This window comes from Phalacrocorax carbo, chromosome 1, assembly GCF_963921805.1.
Source record: "Phalacrocorax carbo chromosome 1, bPhaCar2.1, whole genome shotgun sequence".
Classification (NCBI taxonomy): Eukaryota; Metazoa; Chordata; class Aves; order Suliformes; family Phalacrocoracidae; genus Phalacrocorax; species Phalacrocorax carbo.
Genome location: NC_087513.1, coordinates 48,373,598 through 48,399,799, shown reverse-complemented (window position 1 = coordinate 48,399,799; position 26,202 = coordinate 48,373,598). Strand labels below are relative to the sequence as shown.

The following is a 26,202-nucleotide window of genomic DNA, read 5'->3' as shown; positions in this document are numbered from 1 at the left end:
CTGAAAGGATAACATGGAAATAAGTTTAGTATCTTAAGTTTAGTGTAAGAACTCTTGGTTTCAATTAAACTGACTGTATCGCAAGTTGTTTATTCTCTTTTGAAGTGCTACACCATGACAACTTGACACTGAAAAAATGAAAAAAAAAAAAAAGGTTTAAAGTACTTTTGAAACAAAATACTATTAGCTGAAACTGTGAATACAAGAAGGGAGACGTTAACAGGAGATATTAACTGATCACATTATTTTGCTAAAAAGTACAGTTTTTTAATGCCATATGGAGTATATCCTTGGTACATAGAATACGAACTCCCACATGAGAGCTTGTGTCCTTAAAATTCTCAAAACAGTCACAATAAAGAGAATTTCCAAGAGCAGTAGCCCTCATTTCAAAGCACTTGACTATAGAGGTAGGTCATGTCTCTTATATTCTGCTGTTGTCATGAAAGAGTAGTTTATGGAACCCAAATTGCTTTTACAACATCCCTTTTTCATCTCCCCATCTGTGTGACCATGACATATTTTAACAGTATATTTGGGTTATGCAATGTTAACAGTGCTGTATTAAATATTCAGACCTCTGTATGTCAAAAGTGATCTTACATTCCCCAGTTTGAGGTTTTGTTACAACTGGGAATATAGCACTTAATGTTGGTTTTATATGGATTTAAAGGCATAAGTCTAGATTCCCTGTTCTTCACCTCTTCTCAGAGCCTGATAGGATTTCTACAACCACACACACCCAATAAATCAGAGAAACTTTTTATGGCATTTTCACTGCAATGCAGGGTTCTTTTAATTCTATATGTTACTTTTCAAGATTATCAGGTGACGTTGTCTGTAATCATCAAAACTGTTGCTTTTGTCTGAACCAAGGTAAGTCATGCAGGCAGGTGTTTTGTTGCTGGCAGATTTGTCACTGTGTTGAGTAGAGGAACCAAAAAAGCCATTCTGGGACTTAGAGAGTTTCAAGGGACACTCCCTTTCCATCCCCCTCTGCTCAGGCAACTCAGAGCCCTCTTCTCTGCTCCTTGTTGGGAGCCACAGTAGTCAGGCACCTCGCACAAAGCAGGGAAGCAGAGTCCTTTCATTCCTTTCAGGATCATTTAAGCAGTTGAAAATCAGGTGGTTGTTTTTGGATCATAGTCTTGGTGGTTAGTCTTCAACGAAATTTCAAGACTAATTTCTGGAAAGCAAAAGAGTGCAAAATGCACAGATTTAGTACAAACATACCCTTCACTCTTACATCCGGGGCTATACCCTATTTTCTGTGTGTGAGCTGGGAGGTCCGACTGGGACATAAATATACCTCCCTCGCTTTGACTGAGCTCCATGATTTACCATCAACAGAGCATCTGGTATGTGGAGTTTAATCAATAAAACTTTAACAAGTTGTTTTGTCTTTGAGGCAGGGCATATATTTTGTGTTTGACACCCTCCCCGCCAGTGATCTTCATTTTTAGTAGTAAATTCAAAAATATCTTTTCTGATTCACAGTCTGTCAAGGAGGAAAATCCTGAGGCTGAGCTGTATTCTCCAGCTTTGTTTGAGAAGCTGTAAGAGCTCTTGGGCAGTTACATTTTTTTAACTGTGCATGAGAAGTGCTTGACAGGCTCTGATGCCAGTAAAGTAGATTGTATACATAATGCATATCAATTCTTGTAGTGTTCATTGATTTGGAACACATTTAATCTTCCAGTGACCTTTCTTAAAGAACAGTGCTTTTGCTGACATTGCCAAGTCTTGAAGCCCTCTAGAGTGAGTGTGGGAAACTTTGCACATACAGTAACGTCTTTACTATCTTTGCTGCTTGAAGTGCTGCTAATCCTACCTCTCTAGGCATGCAAGGGAAGCTGGAAAAGAAATTGGATTACCTATTAATGTGTCATGATGTCAGGATGTTTTCAGAGGAAGGAAACATATAAAAAAATTTTTGGATGAAGATTCAGAATAAATCAGATGCCAAGTAAATAGAAATTGATATAGAGAATTTTAGCAGCGCTTCTGCAAATGCTGCTTTGAGAATGTGTAGGTATAAAAATAAAAAAAGAAAATTGTTCTAAGGAAAGGAATTTACCAGGATCATTTGTATAAAACTTGTTTTTTAAAGCTGTAGGAGAAAGCTAGATGTCATTGAACTGAAAGATCATGGCTCAGCCCGTGCTGTAAATAAAAAAAAACATTTGGAATTCACTAGTGACTCTGCCTAAGCATTGTCCTTGATCATTTGTAGAACCATAACATTTTGAAGTTGCTGTCTGAATCTTTAACTGAAACTAAATTTTAGCTAACAAATAAAAATTTCTGTTATGTCAAACAAAATACTACCAAAAAACTGCACAGGAAAAAAAATAATCCCTGTGCTGGTTGCTATAGCAGCAGAATCAAAAGCAGCCATAACAGAATGATCTTTAACCTGAAGAAGTAGAAAGGCTTTGCTGAACAAAGTATAGATTCTGCTTCACCAAAGGATCTATATATGTGCTTGTTGTCTTTTGTCTAAATGGATTTCAAAGCAGGATGAGAAACATCGACTGAATCTTTCAATGTTACAAAAGAAAATAAATTTGTTGTATCACTAAACATCATAGTATCGGTAAACCTTTTGAAAAAAAAATACTTGAAGAGATTGTGGATCATGGCAGCATCTCCCTCTTCATCTCTGCCCTCAGCACATTCCCCACATGGTCAACCATATCTCATGGTGGTGCTGGGTTTCAGCTGTAGCAGCTTGCATTGTATAATTCAGTGAGAACCCTTCTTCTGCTCCCTGTCCTTGCTTCAGCACAGCCCGTACTCACCCACATCTGCAAAGCCACGCTCAGCTTACATGTGCAGAAGCTCCCCTTTGCCCTAGGACATTGCTATGATATAATTAGATTGCTCATCATTAGTAAGAGGCACAGCTTCAAAGTTAAAGTTGTGATCACGTGTTTTTCTGGCCTGGTACGTAACTAAGCGCAAGGCAGGCAGGTGTTTCTTTAGGTTCAGATGCTTGCTAGAGTTGGAAATGATTTGAAGGAAAAAGGCTTAGAGACTACTGGATCCTCTACTGTTTGGAGCGGTTGGGGTTACACAGAAAGTGTCACTTCAAGACGTGCCATTAAAAGATGAAAATGCAGTGGAGTTTCTGAAGTAACAAATGATCTCAGATCACTTCTCCTAATCACATTACTGACTTTAATTCTGCTGAGAAGTGGTAGCATTGAACATGATCAGATCAGACCTGGGAATGTTACAGAGGTGTGGAAAGATGCTTCACTTGTGAGCAAATAAGAATCAGTAGCAGTTCTACAGGAAACTGAGTCTGTAAGCTTTTGCACGTGGTAGCTTACTGAAAATTTGTGTTGATTATTTGATAGTGTAGTCAGTAATAACATTTTTATTATCTGTTTATTGTAGGTTGGAAATCTCCCAAATGATTATATGATAACCCTTAAATATGTCCCGAAGATGGATAGTCTGGTATGTACAACCACTTCAAGTTAATTCAAATAAAGTAGCCCACTAGAGCCAGTGGTGGCTATAATGTTTTGTACCTAGTCCTATGGCTCAGTAAGTTACAGCTAAATAATGGTTATTTCACTTTTCATACGCTTTGCAACTATTCATTTAGAAGGAATGTAGAGAGTCACTTAAAAACTTTTTAATTACAGAAATCTTAGAAAAATGTTTCTTCATATTAAATTTTTGTAACATTTTCTCTGGAAAAAAGTCAAACTACGGTATTTTTTCATTATGGCAATTGAAAATTGTTGCTTTCTTAAAGAAGTCGTTTCTTTCTAATTGTACTTTGGAATATACTGTAGAATGTTCTTCTCATTTCAGCCAGTGGAAATGCCATTAAAGCACAACAAATACTGAGTAGCCAAAAAAGAGAACCCTAAGTTCAGCAAATGGTAGCATCAGTAACTAAACAAACTGGTAGAAAGCAAGGACATTATTTCATTCAGACATGCTTTATATTATTCTTTCTATATAATCCCATATTTAATACATAGTGATACTCTCAAATAAGCATCATCAACCTTCTTTAAAATTTTTTAGCATTTGTATTAAAAACTTTTTCATACTATCTTATTGCTTATTCTACTAAATATTATCAACATTTTTCCTGCTCTCTTGGTTGTTGCATACACTGCAAGAAAAAGGAGAGAAAGAAACAAGGTGAAAGTAGAAATTATGCTAAATGCTATACTGTACTATATTGTTTTAAGGAAAGAAAAAAAGCAAGAAAAGGACTAGTTTGCCAGCTAAACTGAACAATATTGTGCCTGTCTTAAGAATGAATCACTGTACACTCACAACAGTAGTTGGAAATCATTTGGTAGATGTAAGAAGCTGGTTTTGTGTCTGTACAAAGTTTTCATTATGAGAATTCAATTTGTGCATGATACACATATAAAAATGCATCTTATCCTACAACTTCATAGGAAATCTAGCAATATTCCCTATTGGTATTGGAGAACGATGGCAAAAGCAACGTTCTCTCAGTCCTGAAAAACAAGGAGATGGCTGGAGGAAAAGGAGGCTGTGGGATAGTGAAGGGCCCTGAGACATAAGGTTACAAGGTACTATGGTAGATCTGGCAGTATTCTTAGGAGTTTTGTTGGAAGCTTAAGGCTTTTACTAAAAGTTGATGTACTTTAGAAACCCCAGTTTAAACTTGATTCCTTAGGCAGAAAAACTCTGCAGAACAAATGTTATGGAAGTCAGGTACTAGATCCTATATAATATCATTAAAACTAATGGGAACATTTCCATTTCTGAAAACAGCCAATATCCAGATAAAAAGGAAGTAAGACTGGTTGCCACCATCCCCTGGCTGTGGTACTTCTAGAAATTCAATGATTTTGGTACCTGATGTGATGAGAGTCACATCTGTGGAGGATAGCCATAGCCCAAGTACTGTTCTGCAGCCTCCAGGATGAGCAAGGCAATTGATAGGCAAAAGCCAGGTAGGATTGGGGCTGTTCCCTCCACTGCGCTCCTGGGGAGGCTGGCACTACAGATGAAGAAGGCCAGGGAGCCTGCTTGAGCAAAGAGTCCTGGTTGTTCTCACTGCTTAACTCTTACCTCGCTCTGTGGTTCAGTTTTGGCTGCCAGGACACACTTTCTTTTCTATAGTTTAAATGCCGTGACATCTTGCTGATTCATATCCAGAAACTTAGATCCAGTTTACATTTATGACAAGCAGCCAAGAAATAAATAGGAAGAAGAGAAGTTCAGAGCTGGGATTTCCATATCCCCTTTGCTCATATGCCACTTTAAGTCATGGTGATGGAAGGTGCAGCTCTTGGCCACATGCCTTTGCAGGAAGTATTCAGTGGTATTCACATCCCACTTTGCCAAATTCCTCTCTGGGGATTTCAGGTTCTGTTGCACATACCACCACAAAGGCTGGCTGAATAAGTAGGTTTTCTCTGGGTTCTGCAAGGTCCCTGCAAGCTGGGAAACCTGTGGCTTTGTATAAGGTGAATGCCCTTTGTTCAGCTCTGAAAGGATTGAAATGGTGCTCTGCAGTTTTCTTTTCAATAGATTTCAATCTTCAGTGTGTGCATAAAGTGGGAAATGTACCCAAGGTAGCAAGTCTCAAATGTAGATGACTAAAGGTAGAAAGGCAGGGTGCATGCAAAGCAGATGGGAAGCCAGTGTAGTGCATGTAACAGGAACAGACTGACCCAATCCATTAAACAGAAGGGCTGTTGCATTATGCACTAGCTCAAGGCATCTGAGTGGCTTTAAAAGTAGTCTCGCATGGAATGAACCGTGTAGTCTAACCTGAAGGTTAAAAGGCAAAAATGACAACAGCAGAAGCTGAACTTAGGACATAAACTTCAAACTTTTAGGTAGGTGTGGAAAGAAAAAGCTAAATGAGGACTACCTGGAAGTACAAGGGAAGTCATGTTTGTAGTTGCCCTAAAATGTAAATCTTGGTCAAAGTTTGCACAAAAAAGCAGAATTAAACCTCCATTTTTCCTTGCAAACATCACATTTTCTCAATTTCAGCAGTTTCATCCGTGTGTTTGGTAGGCATTGAGATAACAAGTGATTGCACAGCTTGATATTACTGAAAAGAAAACTTAAAGGTCTCATAAAATACAGCTTTGTAGGTCAGAACAGTTCGGTCAGAGGAGACTCTCACACATGCGCTAAACCACAGGAGCAACAAAATAGGTTCCCTGCTGGAATCGCCAAATGCTCACTAGGAGATGCAGCAAGCTTTTGCTACTCCCTGCCAGAGGAGAACACCCACAAAAGCTCAGAGGAAAAGAGCTTCCAGTTTTGCAGTACAGGGAAGCACAGAAGTTCTGCATCCATGTTCCTACACCAAAGCAGAGAAAAATGCATTGTCTGTCTTGTAAGGCCAATGGCACGTGGCACAATGCATGCTGCTTGAATGGAGTACATTGCAACAAGCTTTCTCTGATTTATTTGCTTCTGCCTGTCCCCTTCCATTGTTGTGCTTGAAGGAAAAAATGGAAGCAGAATCAAGCCAGATGCCATCCATTTAACATTTTATTTCATTCTTTTTTAAGTAATTGTTGAGATAATTACAGAAGGTGATAATACTGACTTGCCACTTGTTATCAGCATGTGAGAGCTGTACACAAAAGTGAAAAGTCAGGTGGAGCTGAAGAATGTATTTACATTTGGTTCTCTAAGCCTGGAAGCCTAATAGTCTGGTTAGTCTTTGAAGGCGCAAAGTGTGTTTTTCCTCATCAAAAACATTTACGCGTCAAGGCAGAACAACACTGGTGTCACCAAGAGAGTAATTTGTTGCCAAGTGATGATATTGATAGTAGTAGATTTTTTTTTTTTAATAAAGAACCTGTATGCAGGTTTATTGCAGAAACTGAGTAAAATAAGATTAAGTCCATAAGCAGATACATTGCTAAACATTTACTGTGCGCTGCAGAAGGTAGAGTGGATGGATTCAGCGGATGCTGCCCATCCACCGGGAAGCAATTGGAAACTGATTTAGTGATACTGAGAGTACTTAGGAGTTGCTGGGCCAAGATCTTCATATCTGGCAGGCTTTAGTGATCCTGAGACATTTTTAACCACTGAAAAAAAATAGCTTAACATATGGAATAAATTCCCATAACATTTGCCATTAAAAATTCAGTATTTATTGGAAAGGAATTCCTGGGTACATGTTGCAGTGTGACTAATGCCTTACCTATATTTTTGCTGACCATATCGAGTTAGGGTTTTTCCTTGGCTGGGTGGCTTTTTTATTTACATGACTACTGTTATGTAAATCTAAGTAAATAGTTAATGACTCCCTCTAAAGCAGCAAGATGAATGTCCAGGTTTCAATCACATGAACAGCTGTACAAACTTTGTCTGCAAACTAATTGCATAGGTGTCAGTGAAAGGATTTGAACTCTATTCCAGTGGCACAGATGTGGCAGATACCACATCAGGCTGCACAGAACCATTTTGTCAGTGAAAACTCAGGAAAAGAAAGAATTTTAGATCTAGAAACTGTTCTCAAGAATGGCCTTTAGTGAAAAAGCAGAAGAGGAGTTAACTAAGCTAACTAGTTTAAAGGTGGATGAAAGCACACATGGATTTCATGCAAAACATTTAAGGAAACCTTCCTTAGAAGAGATTTAAATCAAGGATCTTTGGAGTTAACTGAGTCATGTAAGGTAACAATAATAAAATAAAAACTGAGATTGGTTTAAAGAAAGTCTGGAGAGAATTGTTAAAGCAGTAGTTATTTAAAAAAAAAAAAAAGGTTAATGAAAGCATGGAAGAAGGTTCACAGTGGTATGTCCCAAGGCTCAAATTCTCAACAGACTGATGCTTAGCATTCATTAAGAATTTAATGAAGGGATGGAATTTAACAGACAACCATAAATATATCGGTATCAGGGAGAATAGAAATGTTACCAAAAGCACTAAAGAGAAAGTTGGACACACTAAAGAAGACAAATTTTAATTTAGACTTCCAAGATAATTTATATTGGAAAGAACTGTCTAATTTAATTTTGCACTTTGAGCTGCTTGACCAGTTTTTGCAAAAGTCTGATATTTAATCTACCTCTCTGTTTCTCTTTCTATCCCCTGACAGCCTAATCACTGTTGGTTGCATTTGATGGTGCCTGAATTTTCAAGGAGTCTACATAATCTTCTCCAGAAATTTTCAGATATTTCAGATATGTCTGATGTTTTAAGCAACTATTCAATCATCAATAATCTCACCAGGATAATTAATGATCTTATGGCATGCCTAGCTTTTGATAAAAATAAGGTAATCTTATACAGATTTTCTGCTTTTATGCTGGACATTTTTATTGAACTTTCTGCTGCACAGTACTCAGTAATAATTTTAAAATGTCCAAAGCTTTGTTAGATTTGTTCTTATTTATATTCTTGTACATCTGAAATCCTACTTTGTTTAGAAATGCTCTGAGTACACTGTGCTAACTTTGGCTAGTCATTATTTCCTGCTTCAAAGGAAAATGGCTTGCAAGGAATTACAGTATATACAATGACCTGTATACAGTTATTTAAGTAGCCAAAAATGTAACCATCATCTTTAAGATAATTAATTCATTCTGGTCTGTTTGAAACTGGCAGAAATCTTCCTTGTGCATCCATCTTAAATTATTAATTTTGCTAGTGATCCTAATGTAAATTTAAAGATGATGTGGTTGAAGCTATTAATATACTCTTAGTATGTATCACAGTGTGTGAAGCTCTGAAAGTTTCGCCATGGTTTAATGAACTTTTTTATACAAAGACACAGCAAAGACTAGAGGATATCAGCCCATTTCCATGCGTTTCTGGATTCCAACAGTGGCTAGAAGGATTCCAGGAGCCTCACTCAGGAGATGTCTGATTCTCTTGTGTGGATATGATGGGGGGGAGAAATTACGTTCCTAATCCCCTACCCAGCTCTAACCAGTCTATCGATAATTAAAAATAAGTTCTGTAGTTGAAGGTTTTGTCCCACTGAACAAAATGGGCAAAATCCATCATGCTCTTTAGGGCAAGGATTTAATCTTCCATATATATTTATTTTTGTCAAGTAAGTCCTTAGCTGTTGTAATTGCAGCTTTTTAATAATCAGAATGAATCAAATGGACTGAACCACTCAATCTCATTTAGAGTGGCATAACCTTATAACCTTGTCATATATTGGCTTTATATTGCTGAGAGTATTTAGACATTCCCTACCTTTCCATTTCAAACTGAATTCTGTCCAATCTTCAATTTATGTATTTTTTTTTTTCTTTTCTATTCTTGTCCTGGTGATTAAAAGCACTCAGCTGGGATGTGGTTAGGGAAGAGGAATTTTACTTTGTGGAATGTAGTAAATATCCTGTAATTCAGAGAAACAAGTAGCTATTGATTTCTTCAGAGAAGTATTATCTTAGGTCTAGTACATTCAGCATTAAAAATAAAATAATTTTGTAGCCAAAATTAGGAAGTATTCCTTAGTACATACTTAACCCATGTTCTTACCACTGTCCTCCTCCTTGGGAGTACAGAGTAACCTCAGGCCAACATGCTGGTATGAGAAACAGTTGTTATGAAAGCCAGAGTCAGGTAAAAAGGAAAAAAGAAGATAACCATCAATGATCTTAGCATGGACCTCAATCTTGTTGTTTAGTCTGGCATAACACACTTGTCTGTTAGACCTCAGAGTAATTTGGCTTCCTTGTTTATAGCCCTGCTCTTATTTTTAGGTACATTATCAGGGATCTCAGCCTGCTTCTGCGCAGTAGTGTATCCCAGCTATTGTATTCTGTTCCCTGTACTCTTATGACAATAGCTATGATTGTGTTGTGTTCCTGTGTTCAGATTAAAAGGATCATGTGGAACGTTGCAAAGTAATGAGAAATCAAGGTAGCTTTTTTAATGAGGGAAATAAGAAAAACAATTCTCTTCATTTTCAGTGTAGGATGGGAGACTGCCTTTCATTCGTTGGCAATTTTACAACACTGGATTAATAATTTATTTCTATTTGCAAAGCTAATTTGAAATCCTCAGAACAGAGGGCTTGTATGTTTTATAAGGATTGTATACAGTAAATTTGGTCTTCTTCAGGTTAAAATTTTAAACTATTTTGTGTCATCTTTGGATATTTTTGTCATCTGTTGGGGTGCTGAAATGAGCATCTCTCAACCCTCTTTCAAGTTGAATTCTATATTTTACCCTAGGATTTTGTAAAAGAAAATGGTCACCTTTATGAAGAAGGTCGCTTCATTCCTGAGGAATTTTTTAGGCACTTTAATAATACCATTGAGGTCTACAAGAAGTTTGCAGACACATTGGATAAAAATGACTGCATTCTGCCTTCAACAGTAGAAACACCAGAGAATGGTAAGATAGCTCTCATTTTGGGGAAAAGAATCTAAGTAGATATAAATTAGTGATTTTCCTTTGATTTCAGAGATGCTAAGGATCTGATGCTGTACTTCCATATCTCCTTTTTACTGACAGTTGAAATTACTACCAAAACCGAAGCTTGTATTTCTGTGCTAAGTCATGTTCTATCTGGCAGTAAAACTAGTGCCATCGCTCCTAGTGACATGGTTCTTTAATATAAACCAAATAACCTCACAATACTCTGCTCTATTTCTTTTCATCCCAAATATATCCTGGATCATCTTCTTACATTGTTTTTCTTATCTTCTATCAATGCTCTATTTGAATTTTATAAGGCAGGAAAGGAGCCTATGATTGGGCAAGTGAAAAGATAGGAAGCTAGGACAAGTCGTAAATTGCAGCAGCCTCAAGTCACATCCATATTCATCCCACCCTTCCTGAAAAGGGCCATGTTTACTTCATCTGAAAATTTTAACAAGCTCAGGTCAGGCTCCTGCAGTTCATTCTCATCCTTCCAGTAAAAGGAGGTTTTGTATTCTCCTCTTTTCTTTTACTCTGTCTAGTGACAGCTATTAGGTTTTTAATTAGGGCAACGTATCCAGTTGCACAGTAACACCAGTAATAACTAGATCAATGTCATAACCTACGAAATTGTTTAAAGCAATTGCTTTTCCAAAATAGCTATTCAGCAGCAGCTCAGTGTGTAGACACATCTGACTCTTAATAAGACTGCCTCTTTTGGCTTAATCCACTTTGTAAAGAGCCCTGTAGCCAGATTTTTAAAACAGCCTTATAGCCACAACAGAATAGCCCTATAGCCCATCATCTTATATACAGGGAATTGTATTTTAAGTTACATGATGCTGACACACTCATCTTTTATTTAGATTCCAGAGTCGCTGTCACAAAAACAATTTTGTTTCCTCCTGTTGCTGCCAGCTCCCTTAGGAATGACAGCATTGGCAGTAACACTAGCAGTAACAGTAAGTACAAGTGATTGAATTAATATGCGTGTCTCCATTTTGTTCTGGTAGCTGGTTGTTACAAGAGTCTAGAGGAAAAGAATGTCATTAATTGTACAAATTAATGGGAAGTTACTTGTGCCTGGTGGTGTACCATGTGTTCCTCAGCTGTCATACCAAAAATGCAATGAACTTATCTAATCAAAATTTAGAGGCACTATCAAGCTACAATGATGTAACAGCTCTCTGCAACTTGGAGAGGGCAGGTATCTTCATTTTGGCTGTCGTGAGGTGTTCGCTAGTCATATGGCCTCAGCAAACTTGGCTGTTCCAGACACCTCATTTTACCTCTCAGAAAAGGAAGCTGCTCCAAACAAACAGAATAGCTGTCCTAAATTGGGCCCAGGGTACTCACACGGACAAAGAGGTTGTCTGTCCATTGCGTTTTGAGAGTACTGTCAGTCCCAAGCTTGACACCAAACTTGAAAACAGTCCCCTTGTTTGCTTGCTGTAGTCCCAGTAGGGCCTTCTCCACAGTCAGCATGCTTTCGATTGAAATCAAGGACAAAGTCACTACACTTTTGGCAGTCTGTAATCTTTTCTCTGGCATGGCCAACTGGTCACTGACAGATAGGAGAGCCTGGAACTGTTGGTGTTAAGAGCCTCAACGTTACCCATCACAAGGTCAGAAGGGCTATAGGAATCAAGGTAAAGAGAAACAGCAGAGTTTCAGGGGCTTTTAGTGACATCATGATACAACAAGGTGAATACTCTCTGGAGCTTTCCATGTGAGCAAGAGAAGGGGATTTTCCTTAAAGGTTCCTGAAATGGTGATTAAACTTAACCATGCTGTTATTTCCCTTGTTGCTGTTTCCCAGATGCATCAAGATGGCAATGTGTCTCTCTTTCACAATTTCCCCCTTTCACTTCACAAGCATCCATGTGCGATGATGAAATGTGTGATGATGAAGTGTGTGGCCAGCGCTCCTTGTGCCTAAGAAAACATGGGCAAGGAGGTAGCCTGTTGGGCACAACAGTAGCTCCTGATGTTGGGACAGATACTACTAAGACTGAGTTTCTTCTCATGCTCCTTCTCTTGGAAACGTGTAATCTAGTTATTCTCTGTGTTTTTATCACCATGCATGCTACCTCTTAGTTGGCTTACAGCTGCTGTCGGATTAGAAGCCCTTCCTGATTGCTTTCTAATTAAGAGAAGGTCTTAAGTCATCATTCCTCAAAACCCTCCGAGTAGAAGGTTGGAACAAAAACCACCTTCGACTCCTGGCTGCCAGCCTGCCTTTCTGGAAAAGAGAAGTCTCACTGCCATAAATTCCTTGCCAAGAGGTCACAGAGCTGGCTGCAAATAGACTTATGAGCCCAGGGCCAATTATGAGGCACCAGGAGGGGGCTAAAGAGCACATAGCTGTCTCTCTCAGGTCTGAACATGTGATAATTTTTGCTGTCGTTGCTAGAGGAAGAATATTCAGCTGCAGCCTGAAGCAATGGGAATAGATCGAGGAGCCAAAAGAAAGATAGATGGATTACAGGAGCAGTTCAGATGAAAGGAGTTTGACCCAGTACAGTAACAGGAGGGATGCCAGGCAGCGCAATGGAGGGTGGCACCTGTGTCTGTGCTGTGGAGGGGAGTACAGAAGCCGGTTTATTAAAATTGTTTTATAATTGGGTAATTGATAATCAAGTAGGAAAAAAGCCTATTTAAAATAATGCAGTAGGTCAAAGAAATTGCTTGGCTGGCCATATGCTGTACAGGTGTGTCTTAACTGATTATCATTCTCTTAACAAATTTATTGGAAAATTGGATATCAGTTAACAGCCTTATGTACAAATGACGTGAGAACTGCATGTCTGGTGCTGTGAACAGTTTGAACTTGTAATCAGATTAAATTACATTAACTTGGACATGGGATGCTGAGTGGTTACACTTCAGTTATTTGTTTGGGGTTTTTTTGCAGGGAGGGACCTGGGGCATCTTTATTGGCATCTCTCTTACTCCCTGAAAGTGTACTTCAGTACTGATCTTAGTTTTGTCTTGGTTTTACTGCTTAGTAAGTTTTAGTTTTTACTTAATTCTGACCTTCTTGGAAGAAACAGCAATGAATAAACCTTACTACTTCCCATATGAAGACTGCTCAGCACAGGGGACCCTGCTTGCTGGCTTCAGTACTGTTCTCAGAACAGCACCACTAGATTCAAATTTCAAAAAGGAAAACATTTGGAGAAGAGGGGAAACCTGAAAAAACATCTCCAGACACAAACTACCCCATTTTTTTAGTGTTGTTTTTTTTTTAATGACCCACTTTAATTTGAAAATTTTTAAATTGAGTGGCTTAAAATTAATGGGTTTTGGACCATTTAGAAGCATTCACCCCTTGTGAAAGAACCCTTCCAGATTAATAATAAATTTTGACTCTAATGAAGCCTGTGTAGTCAGATGACTTGAACTGCCCTTAATTCTCAATTCAACTTAGACAAATGTGAAGTGCATCATCTAATAAAATCATTTGTGAAACAATTATCATAGAAATTGTATGTAATATAAATTAGCTAAATTATGTTTTTTTCATGTTGTTGCTACATTTGTTGAGAGTCCTATTTCATGAATTCATTATTATTACATAAAAGTAAAATTAAACTACTATAATAGAGTAGAATCTTGACTAAATCTACACCAAAAATCTTACCCCAACTAAGCGTAAAATAGAACAATTATCCCATTCTAATATTTTGAATGGCAATGGTCTATTTTCATCCTTGTCATACTGAATATAGATCTGTGGCACGTTCCTACTCCATCTTTTCACCCATAAAATTTACAAAACACCACCACCACCACCACCCCCAATTTATTTAGGCTGGTTTGTTTTCTTCTCTTTGTGTTACATGACTGTGCCCAAGTTAAATTCCAATTAACTGTTTAAGTCCCAGTCTTATTGATATCTCTCTGGATCATTATACTATGCATAGTCTAGAGAATTCAGATGAGATGGTTCCTGTGTAAAGAACAAGTGTCAGGATAAGACATTTCGAGTCTTGATCTCTTTCAGTTGTTGAGCCAAACAATAAATAGTAGTCTTTTTTTTACCCCCATCAGATAAATCTCATGTTGCTCTTATTAAAGCTTGAACTTACTAGCTGTTACTACCACTTCTCACTCAATTTAGTTCCATGGTATTATTTATATTTTCATGGAAAGTTCAGTGTTGCTTTCTTCCATTTTTGCCTATCATTTCCTCACAATAATTTAGATTTATTACTCAGTACTGAGCAGCTCAAAGAATGTGTAAGCACAGATCTCTATAACTGTTTTTAGGAATAAGGTCTACTTTTATAATTGAGCAAAGAATACCATAGTTTAATTCAGTAATTGCACAACAATTTGAAAATTCTCACCCATGGCTTAATGCAATTGGTGTTGCCTTCTGTGTCTTTGTTCCTTTGTTCCAACTTTATAGTTAATGGGAGACTCTAATGAACAGGTGAGAGCTGCTCTGCATTTTTATAGATAAGATCTTGTGGTAATTGTGTTGGAGCTGAGCAGAGGTAAACTGAAAATTCCTTTGAGACATATATGGCAAAAAAATCAAGGAGTGCTTTGAATCATAATTAGTTGTTAACCTATACACATGGCTCAAGGTGGAGAGCAGCTCAATAACTTCATTGTGTAGCTGAGTGGCTTTTAATGTAAATATATTTTGTTCACAGCTTAATATACCAATGTCCATGAAGACTACACATAAATCTACATCAGATGAGCTCAGTTCCTAAGGGTTTCTTCCGTAAGGTGCAGAGTGAGAGCTCTGAGAGGTGCTGGCCATCTTCCACTGCCTTTTTGCACCTTGCTGAAGAGAATCTATTTTAAGTAAATAATATACTAACTGCAAAGCCAGCAGTTCTTCTGGCATTGCCCAAGGAGTTCACAAAGTTACTGATCCACCTGGTTTCTCCTATTCCTTCTCCTGTTCTACCTCTACAACTGCTGGGAGTGGGAATATTTCTGTGTAGACCTCTAAAGTTTCTAACAGAGGAAAAGATCCCTATGGAAGGAATAAAATCCTATTCTCAGCCAGCTTGCTTTCCTTATGTTCCTTTTCTTCATTAGGACACATGTCCCCGGGAGGTTCTCCAGACTGACAATTCTCCAACCTGTCCTGGTTTAAATGTTAGTATAAATAAAAGACACATGAAGAAACCTGCCATGACTCATTTCATTCTTTCCAGATCTTTCAAGGGACTTTTTTCTGGACTTGAAAGTGAAATTGAATAATCTGTTGTTGTTTGCTTTTTAAAGCAGTTATGGACTACTTAACTTTCAAATTAATTCGTACACTATCAAGTTATGAAAAAAATAATCTGTAGTCATTTTTAAAAGGTAGGCAGGGGATGATGCCATAATTTGACTGTATTTAGGCTCTGCCCCTGGGTTGCAGGTCCCCACATGGCAAGCTAATTATGAATTCCTTTCAGTTTTCCATAGATGCCGAGGAAAACATCTGCATTGGAGATATCTTCTCAGATATCAGGGTTTTTTCACTCTTAGATACCTTATTGTAAAGGGAGCTCTTCTGTTGTCTAAGACACTCTAAAGTTTTTGAAGAAAAATGGTAAAAATTAGGCTGCTAGACCATCACTGATTGCCCTGCATACAGAACATTTCTCTAGAAGTTTATATAAGAATTAGCACACTTGCCATGATATGCTGCCCAGCATTGCAGAGTAGGCAGAGGATTTTTGAGGTTATATACTCTACCATAACATGTTATCAAATAAATTATGTTCTATATGACCTGAAAAGTTTTTCCTTTGATTTTTATTTCACTTTTACATTTTTTTTCTGAAGTTTGCAGGGCAGAATTCAGAAAACATGACCATCCCCATAGGATTTACATAATTCAGTTGTATAACTCAGTGGTTTCTCACTGGGAAGAATGGCTAACGGTATTAAGCACATCAGCATTACATTTTTCTTGACTGGAGCACAAGAGCAATATAGGAATTTTCTTCTGAGAATGTGCTGAGTATACAATTCAGATAAAGCAATGACAGGATTTTTTTTTTAGATGTTCAGGCTGGCTCTATTCCACTTGAGTTTGTCCAGATTTCTTGAAGGTCAGTTCTGCAAGCAAACCTCCTGTATGTCTAAACTGGAATGGACAGTTTAAGAAAGATATGCCCCTCCAGTTAACTTCTGCTCTTGGTTTTAATCTCCAAGGAGACAGAGGCAGACTAAACCTCTCTTTTTCAGCTGATGTTCACCTCTCCTCTGTAGACAGATTTCTTTCACAGTAAGCAAGCACCTGCTAGTTCTGCTTGACCAATGTTTCCTTTTAGTGTGCCCAGTCTACCAGATGTAAGCAAAATTCAAGTCCCAATAGTCAGAACCTAGAGTTTGTAAACAGAGATACATGTAGTATATAAGATACAGGCTTTTTGTTTTTTGCTTTTGAAGTAAAAAGATCTGCAAAATGTCAACCAGAAAATCTCAGAGTTGGAAATTAGTTGCTAGTTAATTATGAGAGTGCTCCTTTCTAAAGTAAAGTGTTTTCTTAGAAGCTGTGTAATAATGTACTAAATGCACATTGCTTGGCCCAGCATATTATACCATACATGCTTAGACATTTGCTGTTTGCATGAGTCACAAATTTCTAGTGCTAACAGTCCATTTTCATTTCTGTATCTAATCACCTCCACTTTTCCAACGCTTACAGATTGGTTCTTTTCCTGTAACCTGACAATACACCCACCATTCGAGCTGCAGACACCAAATCCTGAAATGAACCAAAACTGGGTGGATGCTGTCTAAACTAGCAGTCTTCTGTGGCTCACTTTGCATTTCAGAAGGGATACACTCCGCAGGACTTTTCACATCCTGCTCTTGATTAAATAACTGGAGGGCCACATTTTAGTCTCAGCATGTGTACAGCTCCCCGTGAGGGGAACGGAATTGCTTGTGTACATAAAAGACTAGGTTTGGGCCTCTTCTATGTAAAGTGTAAAAAGCTGTCAAGAAATGGTAGCACCAAAATAACACACAGCTACACTTCAATGTACGAGGGTTTGATCTTACTGAAGTCAGTGGGACTTTTCCAGACAGACATTAGAAGTGAAGTCAGGCTTATTTTGTTAAAACAACCTCCCTTGAGAGGCCTCATGTTGGTCATTCATGAGTGGCAAGGCACAGTGTCTATCTGCAGTCAGAGGGATGTGTCTTACAGAACTTAAGCAAAACACAAAGTGACAGATATTCTCTTCCAAAGAATTACTTTGTATTACAAAAAAAGACCTCTAAAAATAGATAAATCCAAAATTTGAAGTGCAGGAAAGAGAAAATTCTCTACAAATGACAAAAAGAAAATTCAACACAGCTGTTTCAGAAATGGGAGGAGCTTCCTTGTGGTCAAAAATTTCCTGTGAGGTTTTGTATGAAGTGCACCTCATGTACACAGCACTTTGAAGTATCTGTTCTGCTATTTAAGATGCTGTTATGTAGGGGGTGCATAAAAGTGCTCTTGCTAATAGTGTTGCCCTGAAGATAGTTTTCTGTTATAAATCTGTCATCACTAACGAGAACATCTGTAATTACAGAAGAGGTACTTGGCTTCATTAGCAGCTCCAGCCTGCAAGGAATCAGTATAGCACTGACATCATTGCTGTCTCTTCTTATTGGCTTTATTTTGGGAACCATATACTGGAAGGTAAGAAATGTTACATTTAGCTGTTTACATAGTGATACTACACTTCTTAGCTATGAGGAGGTAGGAAGAACAGAACCATTCTGCAGTTGAAAGCAAGAGACAGCTCTTTTGATCTTCACTGACTGTGTGACATACAAATGTAAATCTATGTTGTCAAATTCTTGAATTCCGCCATCAAAGTGCAAATCCTGTCTTATCAGCATGATAGCTGTCTAATTGGAAATTAAAAACATGGGGTTCCCCCAGTTTCCCAGTTCTGTATTTTGAGAAAAGGATTCTTTTGCTTTTGCCCCTTATGTCCCTGCTTACAATACAAAGGCTTTGAGAGTAAAGTTACATCAGTATACCAGATGTATGTTAGAGGACAAGATTTGGCCTACATTTTGCAAGATGACTTTGATATTGAAAATAGGAAGCAAACTGAAACATACAACAATTGTTTACGGAGTTATTAAAGAAAGCTTTAGGATATTTATATTTAATGCATTTTCTTCCTAGAAAACGCATCCCAAATCCAGACCAGAAAGTGATGAAACTACACAGTGTCAAGGCTGTCAAGAGGAAAATGAGATAAGGTATATTGGGTTTTTGTTTATATATATGTATACAAATGTAATTTTATTTTTAAGACCTACTTTGTGAAGGTTTCCCTTCAGCTCTAAGACAAACACAAAAAAACCCCAAACACAGGGTCTTGCAATAGAGGCAAAATGTGTGCTTAGGGTATATCCTTTTAAGGAGCTCCTGGTTTAAATATAAAAATTGTTATAGAGGCGATTTCTGTTTAAAATTTTTTTTTAACAGGGCATTACCATTACTTTTCTTTCCTTATGCCTACTGTGAGAAAGGGAAGCAACAACAACAACAAAAGTTAATTTTGTGTTTGCTGTGTTGTGTGAAGCTACGTTGACATTATGTGATAGAAAACAGTGTCTTCCTGGCTGTGCTTCTAAATCCTTTTGACCATTTTTTACATTAACTTTTTCATGTTCTTTCACTTTTTTACATTTCCCAGGGTATGTGTATATAAGCATCTATGTTTTCTGGTTTTTTTTTTAATGTTCATAGAAAGCTAATGAGAATTCATTCAAATCATGATAACTTCATAAGGTCATCCTGAAATGACTCACAGCTCTATTCATACTTCAACACTGCTTTATCTGATTTTTAAACAGAAAAAAATCTGTATAACTTAGTCAAATATACCTTAGAAATAACAGTTGAAGACATTCAAAGTTGCTTGGACATGACTTGGGCAAAGAAATTTGTGAAATTCAGAAAAGGACTTAGGGATACTTTAAGTTAGAATAGTTCATGCTAAAGCATTTTGAGAGTATTATTCAATCTCATATTTCAGGGTGTTTGGTCAAGTTTTAATTTAGGGATTAAGGGAGAGATCTGATGCAGATAGCAGGACATGTTTTACTCTGTAGGCTTCTCACATTGTGTTAAATGCCTGGTGCTGCCTGCTGTTGAAAGCAGGAATAGGCAAGGTTCTGATCTAGCAGTTTTGGTCACAGGAGCTGAAATTTTCAGTGTTTAAACTTTCTAGAACTGTTCCTATTACAATTTTTCTTCATGTACAGTACATAGAATGGAAGACTCTGTATTCACCAAGTATATTAGCTGCTACAAATAACTCTTCCTGCACCTCATCCTCCCAGGCATTGAAACTTGTGAAATGCATCTTCCTTTTAACTTCACAGGGAATATAAAACATTGTTTTATAGGAGGAAAAAGAGGAAACAGGAAACAGAACAATTAGTTAAATGCAAGAGATGGCCTTAACAGTAAATTTAAACAGGTTACATTCTCCATCAGATATCTTCTTAAAATATGGCATATATTTTTTCTCCCTCTTCCATGAGAAATTTGCAGTATTCCTCTATGACTAGGAAGACCTATTAGCAAAGACAAATTCTACTACTTTGGGTTCCCTTTTATTACATGTAAATATTTTTATTGTAATTAACTGATAAAACCTTCCATTCTGGTTCCTTGAAACACTAGCACTGAGTAAAAAAGTATCTCTTTTTTTCAGTATGTTGCAGCAAAAAGAAAAAGAACATCTACAAGTGTAGCTGTTGCTTTTTCTCCCTCAACACTGTTACTGTTTCGTGTACTGGTAAGTTGTTACAGTTGAGAGTCATACTATAGGTTTAGTAACAGTTGGCTGCTGAAATATAAAGTGATTCATAGTCCATTTTGGGAAAAAATAAAAAAATATTTAAAAAAGCTTGTTATCAGTAGGCTTCATCTGTACCTAAGATGTTTAGCTGCTAATGTAATTAATCCTATATCATTAATTTAGGCATTTGATTTTGATCTAATATGTTACAAAATGAAATATGCCAGAAGTCCAAAATGAAGGACAGCTACGGCTTCTCCTTTTTGGTGTGAGAGCCAATATGGAGAAGTCTTCAGCTGTTGTCCTACAGCTGTTCCAAAGCAGCATGACCGAAAAAAACACAATCCTTAAACTAGCAGGTGAGTGTAGGAGAACAGGCCAAGTAGACCTGAGCTTCTGTTAACTGCTGTTTACTCAGCACAGGTTGCAGTCTCTGTAGCCTTGTCAGACACATCATTCTTGCTTTAGTATGTAAGAGTGAGCAGCAAGGGCAAGTGAACTTTCTCAGTCCCAGCTGTCCGCTACAGAATGGTGTGTGTCTCCCGCAAGGGGCTTCTTACCACAGGAGTTGTGCCGTACTTAACGGCTTCTCTGGCAAGGGTCTGGAAGATTCAGGCAGCACTGAATGCTTCGTTTTATCATGTGGGTAGAAGGAGCAGTGTAGGAGTTTAACAGGCAATCCAGGTTTTACAGTTTATCCTGCAGCAGTCACTCTCAGGTATATTCCAGAGTGTTCGTGGTGATGTAGTTAGCTACAACCTGAGAGATTTCCAGTCTCCTTAACTGCTTTGTTCTAACATCTGCTCAGTCAGAAGGGAAATTATCATTGCATTGGGCAAGTCATTTGAGTTTTGAGAAGGTGTAAACTCTGTTTGATGTTGACTTGTCCGGATCACTTCAAAGGGAAGTTTGCTGCCAGAGATTACCAGATACCAAAATGCACAAACATAACAGTTCAGTAAACCATGAGAGTTGTTTCATTACCATAGAAGACATCAATGAGCATTTGCAGGCAAGCATATTCTTGGACCAGGAAAGTACTTATAGCAGTAATTTTTGTTTCAGAATAAAGGAATGTCTATGCAAATGTCATTGAATTTGTCTATTTCCAAAATTATAAGAAAAAATGTGTATGTTATCTGACTGTGAAAAACTCTACTGTTTAGTAATACAGAGAGGAAAACTAAACAGCAAAATTATAATTTGTTTTTCTCTTCAGGCAGGTAACAGTTCCATGTTCGCTTCATAAATGAAGCAGCTTTAAGCACATTCGTATTCCTTCTGGAGTGACAGACTGAGTCTGCATCTGTTGTTGCTGCCCATGACTCCATAGACATGATATAGAAATGAGGACAATTTGTGTTTGTTACTGTGAAACCAACACTGAATTGAACAACAACAAGAAGAGTGTGCACTTAGCAGGACACTATCTCATGTGAATATCTACCTTTTGTGGCATTTGGGGATTTTTAATTGCATTAATACTTGCAGCTGACTTTGGCAAACAAAGTATAAGACCTGAACAAAAAGCATCTTTCAAATGTCTCCAACTATGTGTAGTCAATGAAAGTCATAACAACTTTTGCATCTTTAATTTAAGTTCTGTGTCCTCTACCTTACCTTAGTGTCTTCAGATGGAGTTCTCTGAACTGACAGAAAACGCAGAAATGGATACAGGTAACATACTCTTCAATATTGTACATAAAACTTGAAAGCAAAGTCATGCTATGGACCCATGTTCTAGCCTTTTACTTATAAGGAGCTGTGTTTGTGCATGGCAAAGGTTGTGTGTACAGCAACATGTGATCTCTGTTGGGTGCCAAGTGGCTGGTTACCCACCCCAGAAAGCATCAAGAATTCATCAGCATTGGTGGTCTTTGTTCAGCAGTAAATACTGGATGAAGAGAAAGTAAACAGGAGGTGAATGTACCTCATGGAGCTTCGAAGCATTAAGAGTAACTGCTGGGCATGTGAACACTGGAGAAATTTCCAGCCAGGCTGAGGGTAGGGAAAGTAAAGAGTCTGAATCGCGTTCAAACATCAGAATAAAGACAAACCCATGAAAAGCATTTTAAATGCTGAAGATGCATGCCATTGATACCTTGTCTTTAAATGTATAGCATAGAAGATCTGAAAGATCCTGAGAGTGTATTTAGCTTGTACTTACATCAGCTGTAATTAATGTTTGCATTGTGTTTTACATGATTAGTAAGCTTTAATATCCTGGCATTCTCCACTCTTAATTCTCTCAAAACAAAACAGAAAGGCTTTATTTTGCACTTGTCTTCCACATCTATTGCTGTTATAGCATCCATGGAATCTGTACAGGACTGATGTACAGACATGCATTTTCAAGTAAATCCTGAAAATACCATGGTAAAAGTTACAAGTGTAGTTGTGCATCTTTTCATCCTGGCTCTTTCCAGATAATGGGTATGAATTATTTATCTGTATTAGGGGTTTGTACTTCAGAAGGTAAAGGCGGCTCACTTCAGATGACAAACTGTCATCTGTCATCAAACTGACCAAGTCAGCACGAGTTTTAGCTTAAGTAGCTTGAAAACTTTAAAACAAAAAAACCACCACCCTTTTAATGTTTTGCATAAAGTTGGAGCTCTCTTTAAAGATTATCATTACTTAATTTTTAAAGAAATCTTATGGAAATTTTAATAATCTGCTGAATTTTCTGAGAACCATGCATAAAAACAATATGACATACATATAATATATACCTCTGTGTGGGTGTGGGGGTGTGTGTGTGTATTATTGGTAAAACTGATTTATCTTTCATACTTACCAAAAAGAAAAAACCTCAGAACCTTACTATGTTTGATGACAGAGCTTATGTGTGCATGTAGCCACTCTGCGTGTAATTTTGACCCTACTCATTACAACTTTTGATGTTGATCTCAGTTCACTGATACAAGCATTTGATTGTGGGGAACTAGTTTTTATTTATACTGAGGCCTTTTTGCACTTCCTGGGTGTCAGAAAAGGCTCCTCAAGACCTTCTCAGCTGGTATAAATTAGCATAACCCCATTAATGTTAAAGAGCTTTGGGGTTTACATCATCTGAGGAACTCCTCTTAGACTACATCAAAAGAAGCTTAATGTGAGAATTAGGCCTTCGTTTTTATTCAGAAGGTGCTGGAGTGGCTTATTCACCACTTAATAAGAAATAATCCAGGTTGCTAAAAAGCAAGTGCGTTGCAAATTTTAGCTCTGGAAAAATCAAACAACAGAATTCCCCATCTGCAGCTCCGTTGCATTTGACATTGTGTAGTTATTTACTCACAAGGCCCTCAGGCTTTGTTTTTCAAACTTATTTAAGAGTTACCTTAAAAGAAACATCAGTGTGACCTAAGTGATGGGAAATCTGCACCTTATTGTAATGCAGAGAATAACTGCATATTGATTTTGACAGAGCAGAAAAGTATCTACAGTAAATGAAAGCAATTATCCTTATGCATTTTACAAAAACCTTAAATGCTTCATGTTGCTATACAATATCTTCTCAAAGCAAGCTCATGCATTTGAAGTTTTACAGTATTTTTCTTAGATTCAGTTAAACAAAAATCTTGTATTTATTAATGTTCTTTTCATAAGAATGTTATTTTTCCTAAAGGCATTTTTCCAGAAAATCAAACACACAATAATATTGCACACTGTTGTGCCCCAGATTGTACTTTCATATTCAAAATGCACAATGTTTTAGGCTCCTTAGTCTACTATTCAATACTAAAGAAAATATCTGTTGTAAAATGAAACATATTTTAGACAGATAGACTACCACAAAATGTTCACCTTCCAAGAGTAACATCTTAAAATAGTGCCTAAGTCACTTTCAAATAATGTCAGATACTTTAATCTCTTCTGTGGAGCAAGGTAAATTTAAGGCTACATGAGAACAGAAAGAAAATTCATGTATAAACCTTCCAAGTTCACATCGCAAATATAGTTCTTTGAATATGCACCAAAGTAGTACGACACATGGAGTAGCAGAACTGTTGTTCCCACCCCCTTTTCTGAATGAAACATTGGGTGTTCTCAATCATTTTGCAAAACAGAAGGCCACTTTGTTCATGCAGTGGATGGCGTGGCACTTGTGATTTAATGTGATCATTAAATTATTTGAAAAATTCTCTACCCATTTTGTCTACCCATTGAGGAGGCCCTTACTTCACACATAGTGAAATTTTGAAAGACTACTGACTTGAGACATCTTTGAAATCAATGAAAATAGAGTAGATTACTGTTCAGTGGGAGTAGCAATGGCAGAAATAGTCCTTTAATTGCTTCTTTATCCAATTTTAAGCTATTTAACTTCTGAAGAATGATCAGTTTTCTGGTCTTCATTGGGGGTAGACACAGCCCATGCATTGACACAGTTAGAAAATTAATGCCCTTTCTCTTAAAATGAAACTGGGGAGAAGCAAGTGTTGGTTTTTTTATACAGAAGTCAACCAAGTTTGGTTTTCAGATATCTGTGGTTTTGTGAGAAACTAATATTTTTAGGTTTCCTTTGGAGTAGTTGAACTTTGCATGCAATTAATAGTGGCCTTGTGAGAATAAAAAGCAGATAATGATATACTGAGTAACTCAATGTGTTACTTTAGATGTGTGTTTACTTGAATAAATTAATGGTACTTATTTCATCACAAGGTCATTTTATAAATAAGCTTATAAAATGTGCTATACTATGGAGTATGTGTACAACCTGCACATTTTTTAGATTCTGATCTTCACCAGCTATTTTCTCTGTTGCTCTCTCTTTGTAATACGCTGAAACTGTTCAGTGCACACAATACAACTATTAAATTGAAAAGCTAACTGTATATATGAAACACAGATATTTTGAGTTAGATCTACATCTAAGAATTATCCAACATTCTTCAATTCGGGAATCTGATTCAACTGTCTGTTAAATGCAAATCTACAGTAATGGTGGCATGTTGCTATTATGTTATCAAATTGATGGAACGCGGAAACCTCAGACTCTTCAGTGACAGAGACACAGGCATTTGCTGGTTGTATCATGGGCAAATTCATTTATTTCAATGTAAATGTCAGCACAGTCTTGCATAGCTAAATTCTGACTGAAGGTAATCAACAGTTTATAAAATGTGATGTGTATGTATATATGTGTCCTTTTAAAGATAGATGTTTTCCCAGGTCCTTTTTTTATACCAGTTCAAATTTGGAATTTGCATTATATACATATACTTTATTGTTCTAAATAAAGATATTATGCACTGCCAAATAATTAATATATTGCTTTGTGTCAGTACCATCCAAGAACTTTTTTAAGTCCTGTCATCTCCTGGATGAATTTTCTGTCAGAATGTATGCTACTAGATGCAGACTCCATAATACATTTCATTTCTTAATCACACATTTTGATATGTCCTCATTATCAGCCTCTGGTGCTGACCCGTAGTGTATCTGTGATTATGAAAATTATTCCAACTTCAAAATTGAGTTTCTTGTAGCTCCTTAATGAGCTTAAATTTTTTTTGTGCCCTGCTTTAGGCAGTTTTTCACATCCCATTCTTGCCATTAACAACATATTGGGATTTTAATTTCATTTACCTCTAAAAAGTCTGAATGTTGTTGATGCACGTCTTTTGCAGTAAGTGGCATTTACCAATTCAAAATTTATTACAAATATCAGGGTTTTCCAGCTGAGACCAGGGCTTATTCTGTAAGGATGGCATCCTGCCTTTCAGGTTTCAGCATTTTATTGTGGCTTTTCAGTAGAAGCCCAGGACAGGGGATGAGGCTGGGGGAAAAACTGAGCTGCGCAGGGAGCTCTGGCACCTCTCCTCTCCTGGGAGTCAATGAAAGGACTCCAGCGTAAAAGGAAGAGATAAACCCTCTGAGGCTTTCAACCTACCTCAGAGAGAGGTGAGGAGGCTTAGAAGAGACTAGAGAGGTGACCCTGCAGTAGGCAGATACAGGGGGTTTACAAATAGGAGTGAGGTACAGACAGAACTGATGAGAAGGAGCAGAGAGCAGGGTTAATGGGCTGGGAGACAGGGGAACAGGATTTAGG

General features: G+C 37.4%; 1 protein-coding gene across 2 annotated transcripts in view; it reads left to right on the top strand.

Moving 5' to 3' along the window:
* The window catches only part of KITLG (KIT ligand), a 53,980-nt gene extending 28,523 nt beyond the window's left edge, over positions 1-25,457 (top strand). Inside the window, exons 3-10 of one of the 2 annotated variants that reach the window (XM_064450569.1) lie at positions 3,403-3,465; positions 8,084-8,263; positions 10,179-10,341; positions 11,235-11,330; positions 17,913-18,022; positions 18,521-18,597; positions 20,064-20,147; positions 21,776-25,457. In XM_064450569.1, coding sequence (XP_064306639.1) covers positions 3,403-3,465; positions 8,084-8,263; positions 10,179-10,341; positions 11,235-11,330; positions 17,913-18,022; positions 18,521-18,597; positions 20,064-20,103 — 729 coding nt within the window. In that variant the 3' untranslated portion in view covers positions 20,104-20,147; positions 21,776-25,457. Of the gene's footprint in view, positions 1-3,402; positions 3,466-8,083; positions 8,264-10,178; positions 10,342-11,234; positions 11,331-17,912; positions 18,023-18,520; positions 18,598-20,063; positions 20,148-21,369 lie in introns of both variants that reach the window. The other variant, XM_064450565.1, reaches the window with a different exon arrangement.
* Positions 25,458-26,202: the final 745 nt, after the last annotated feature.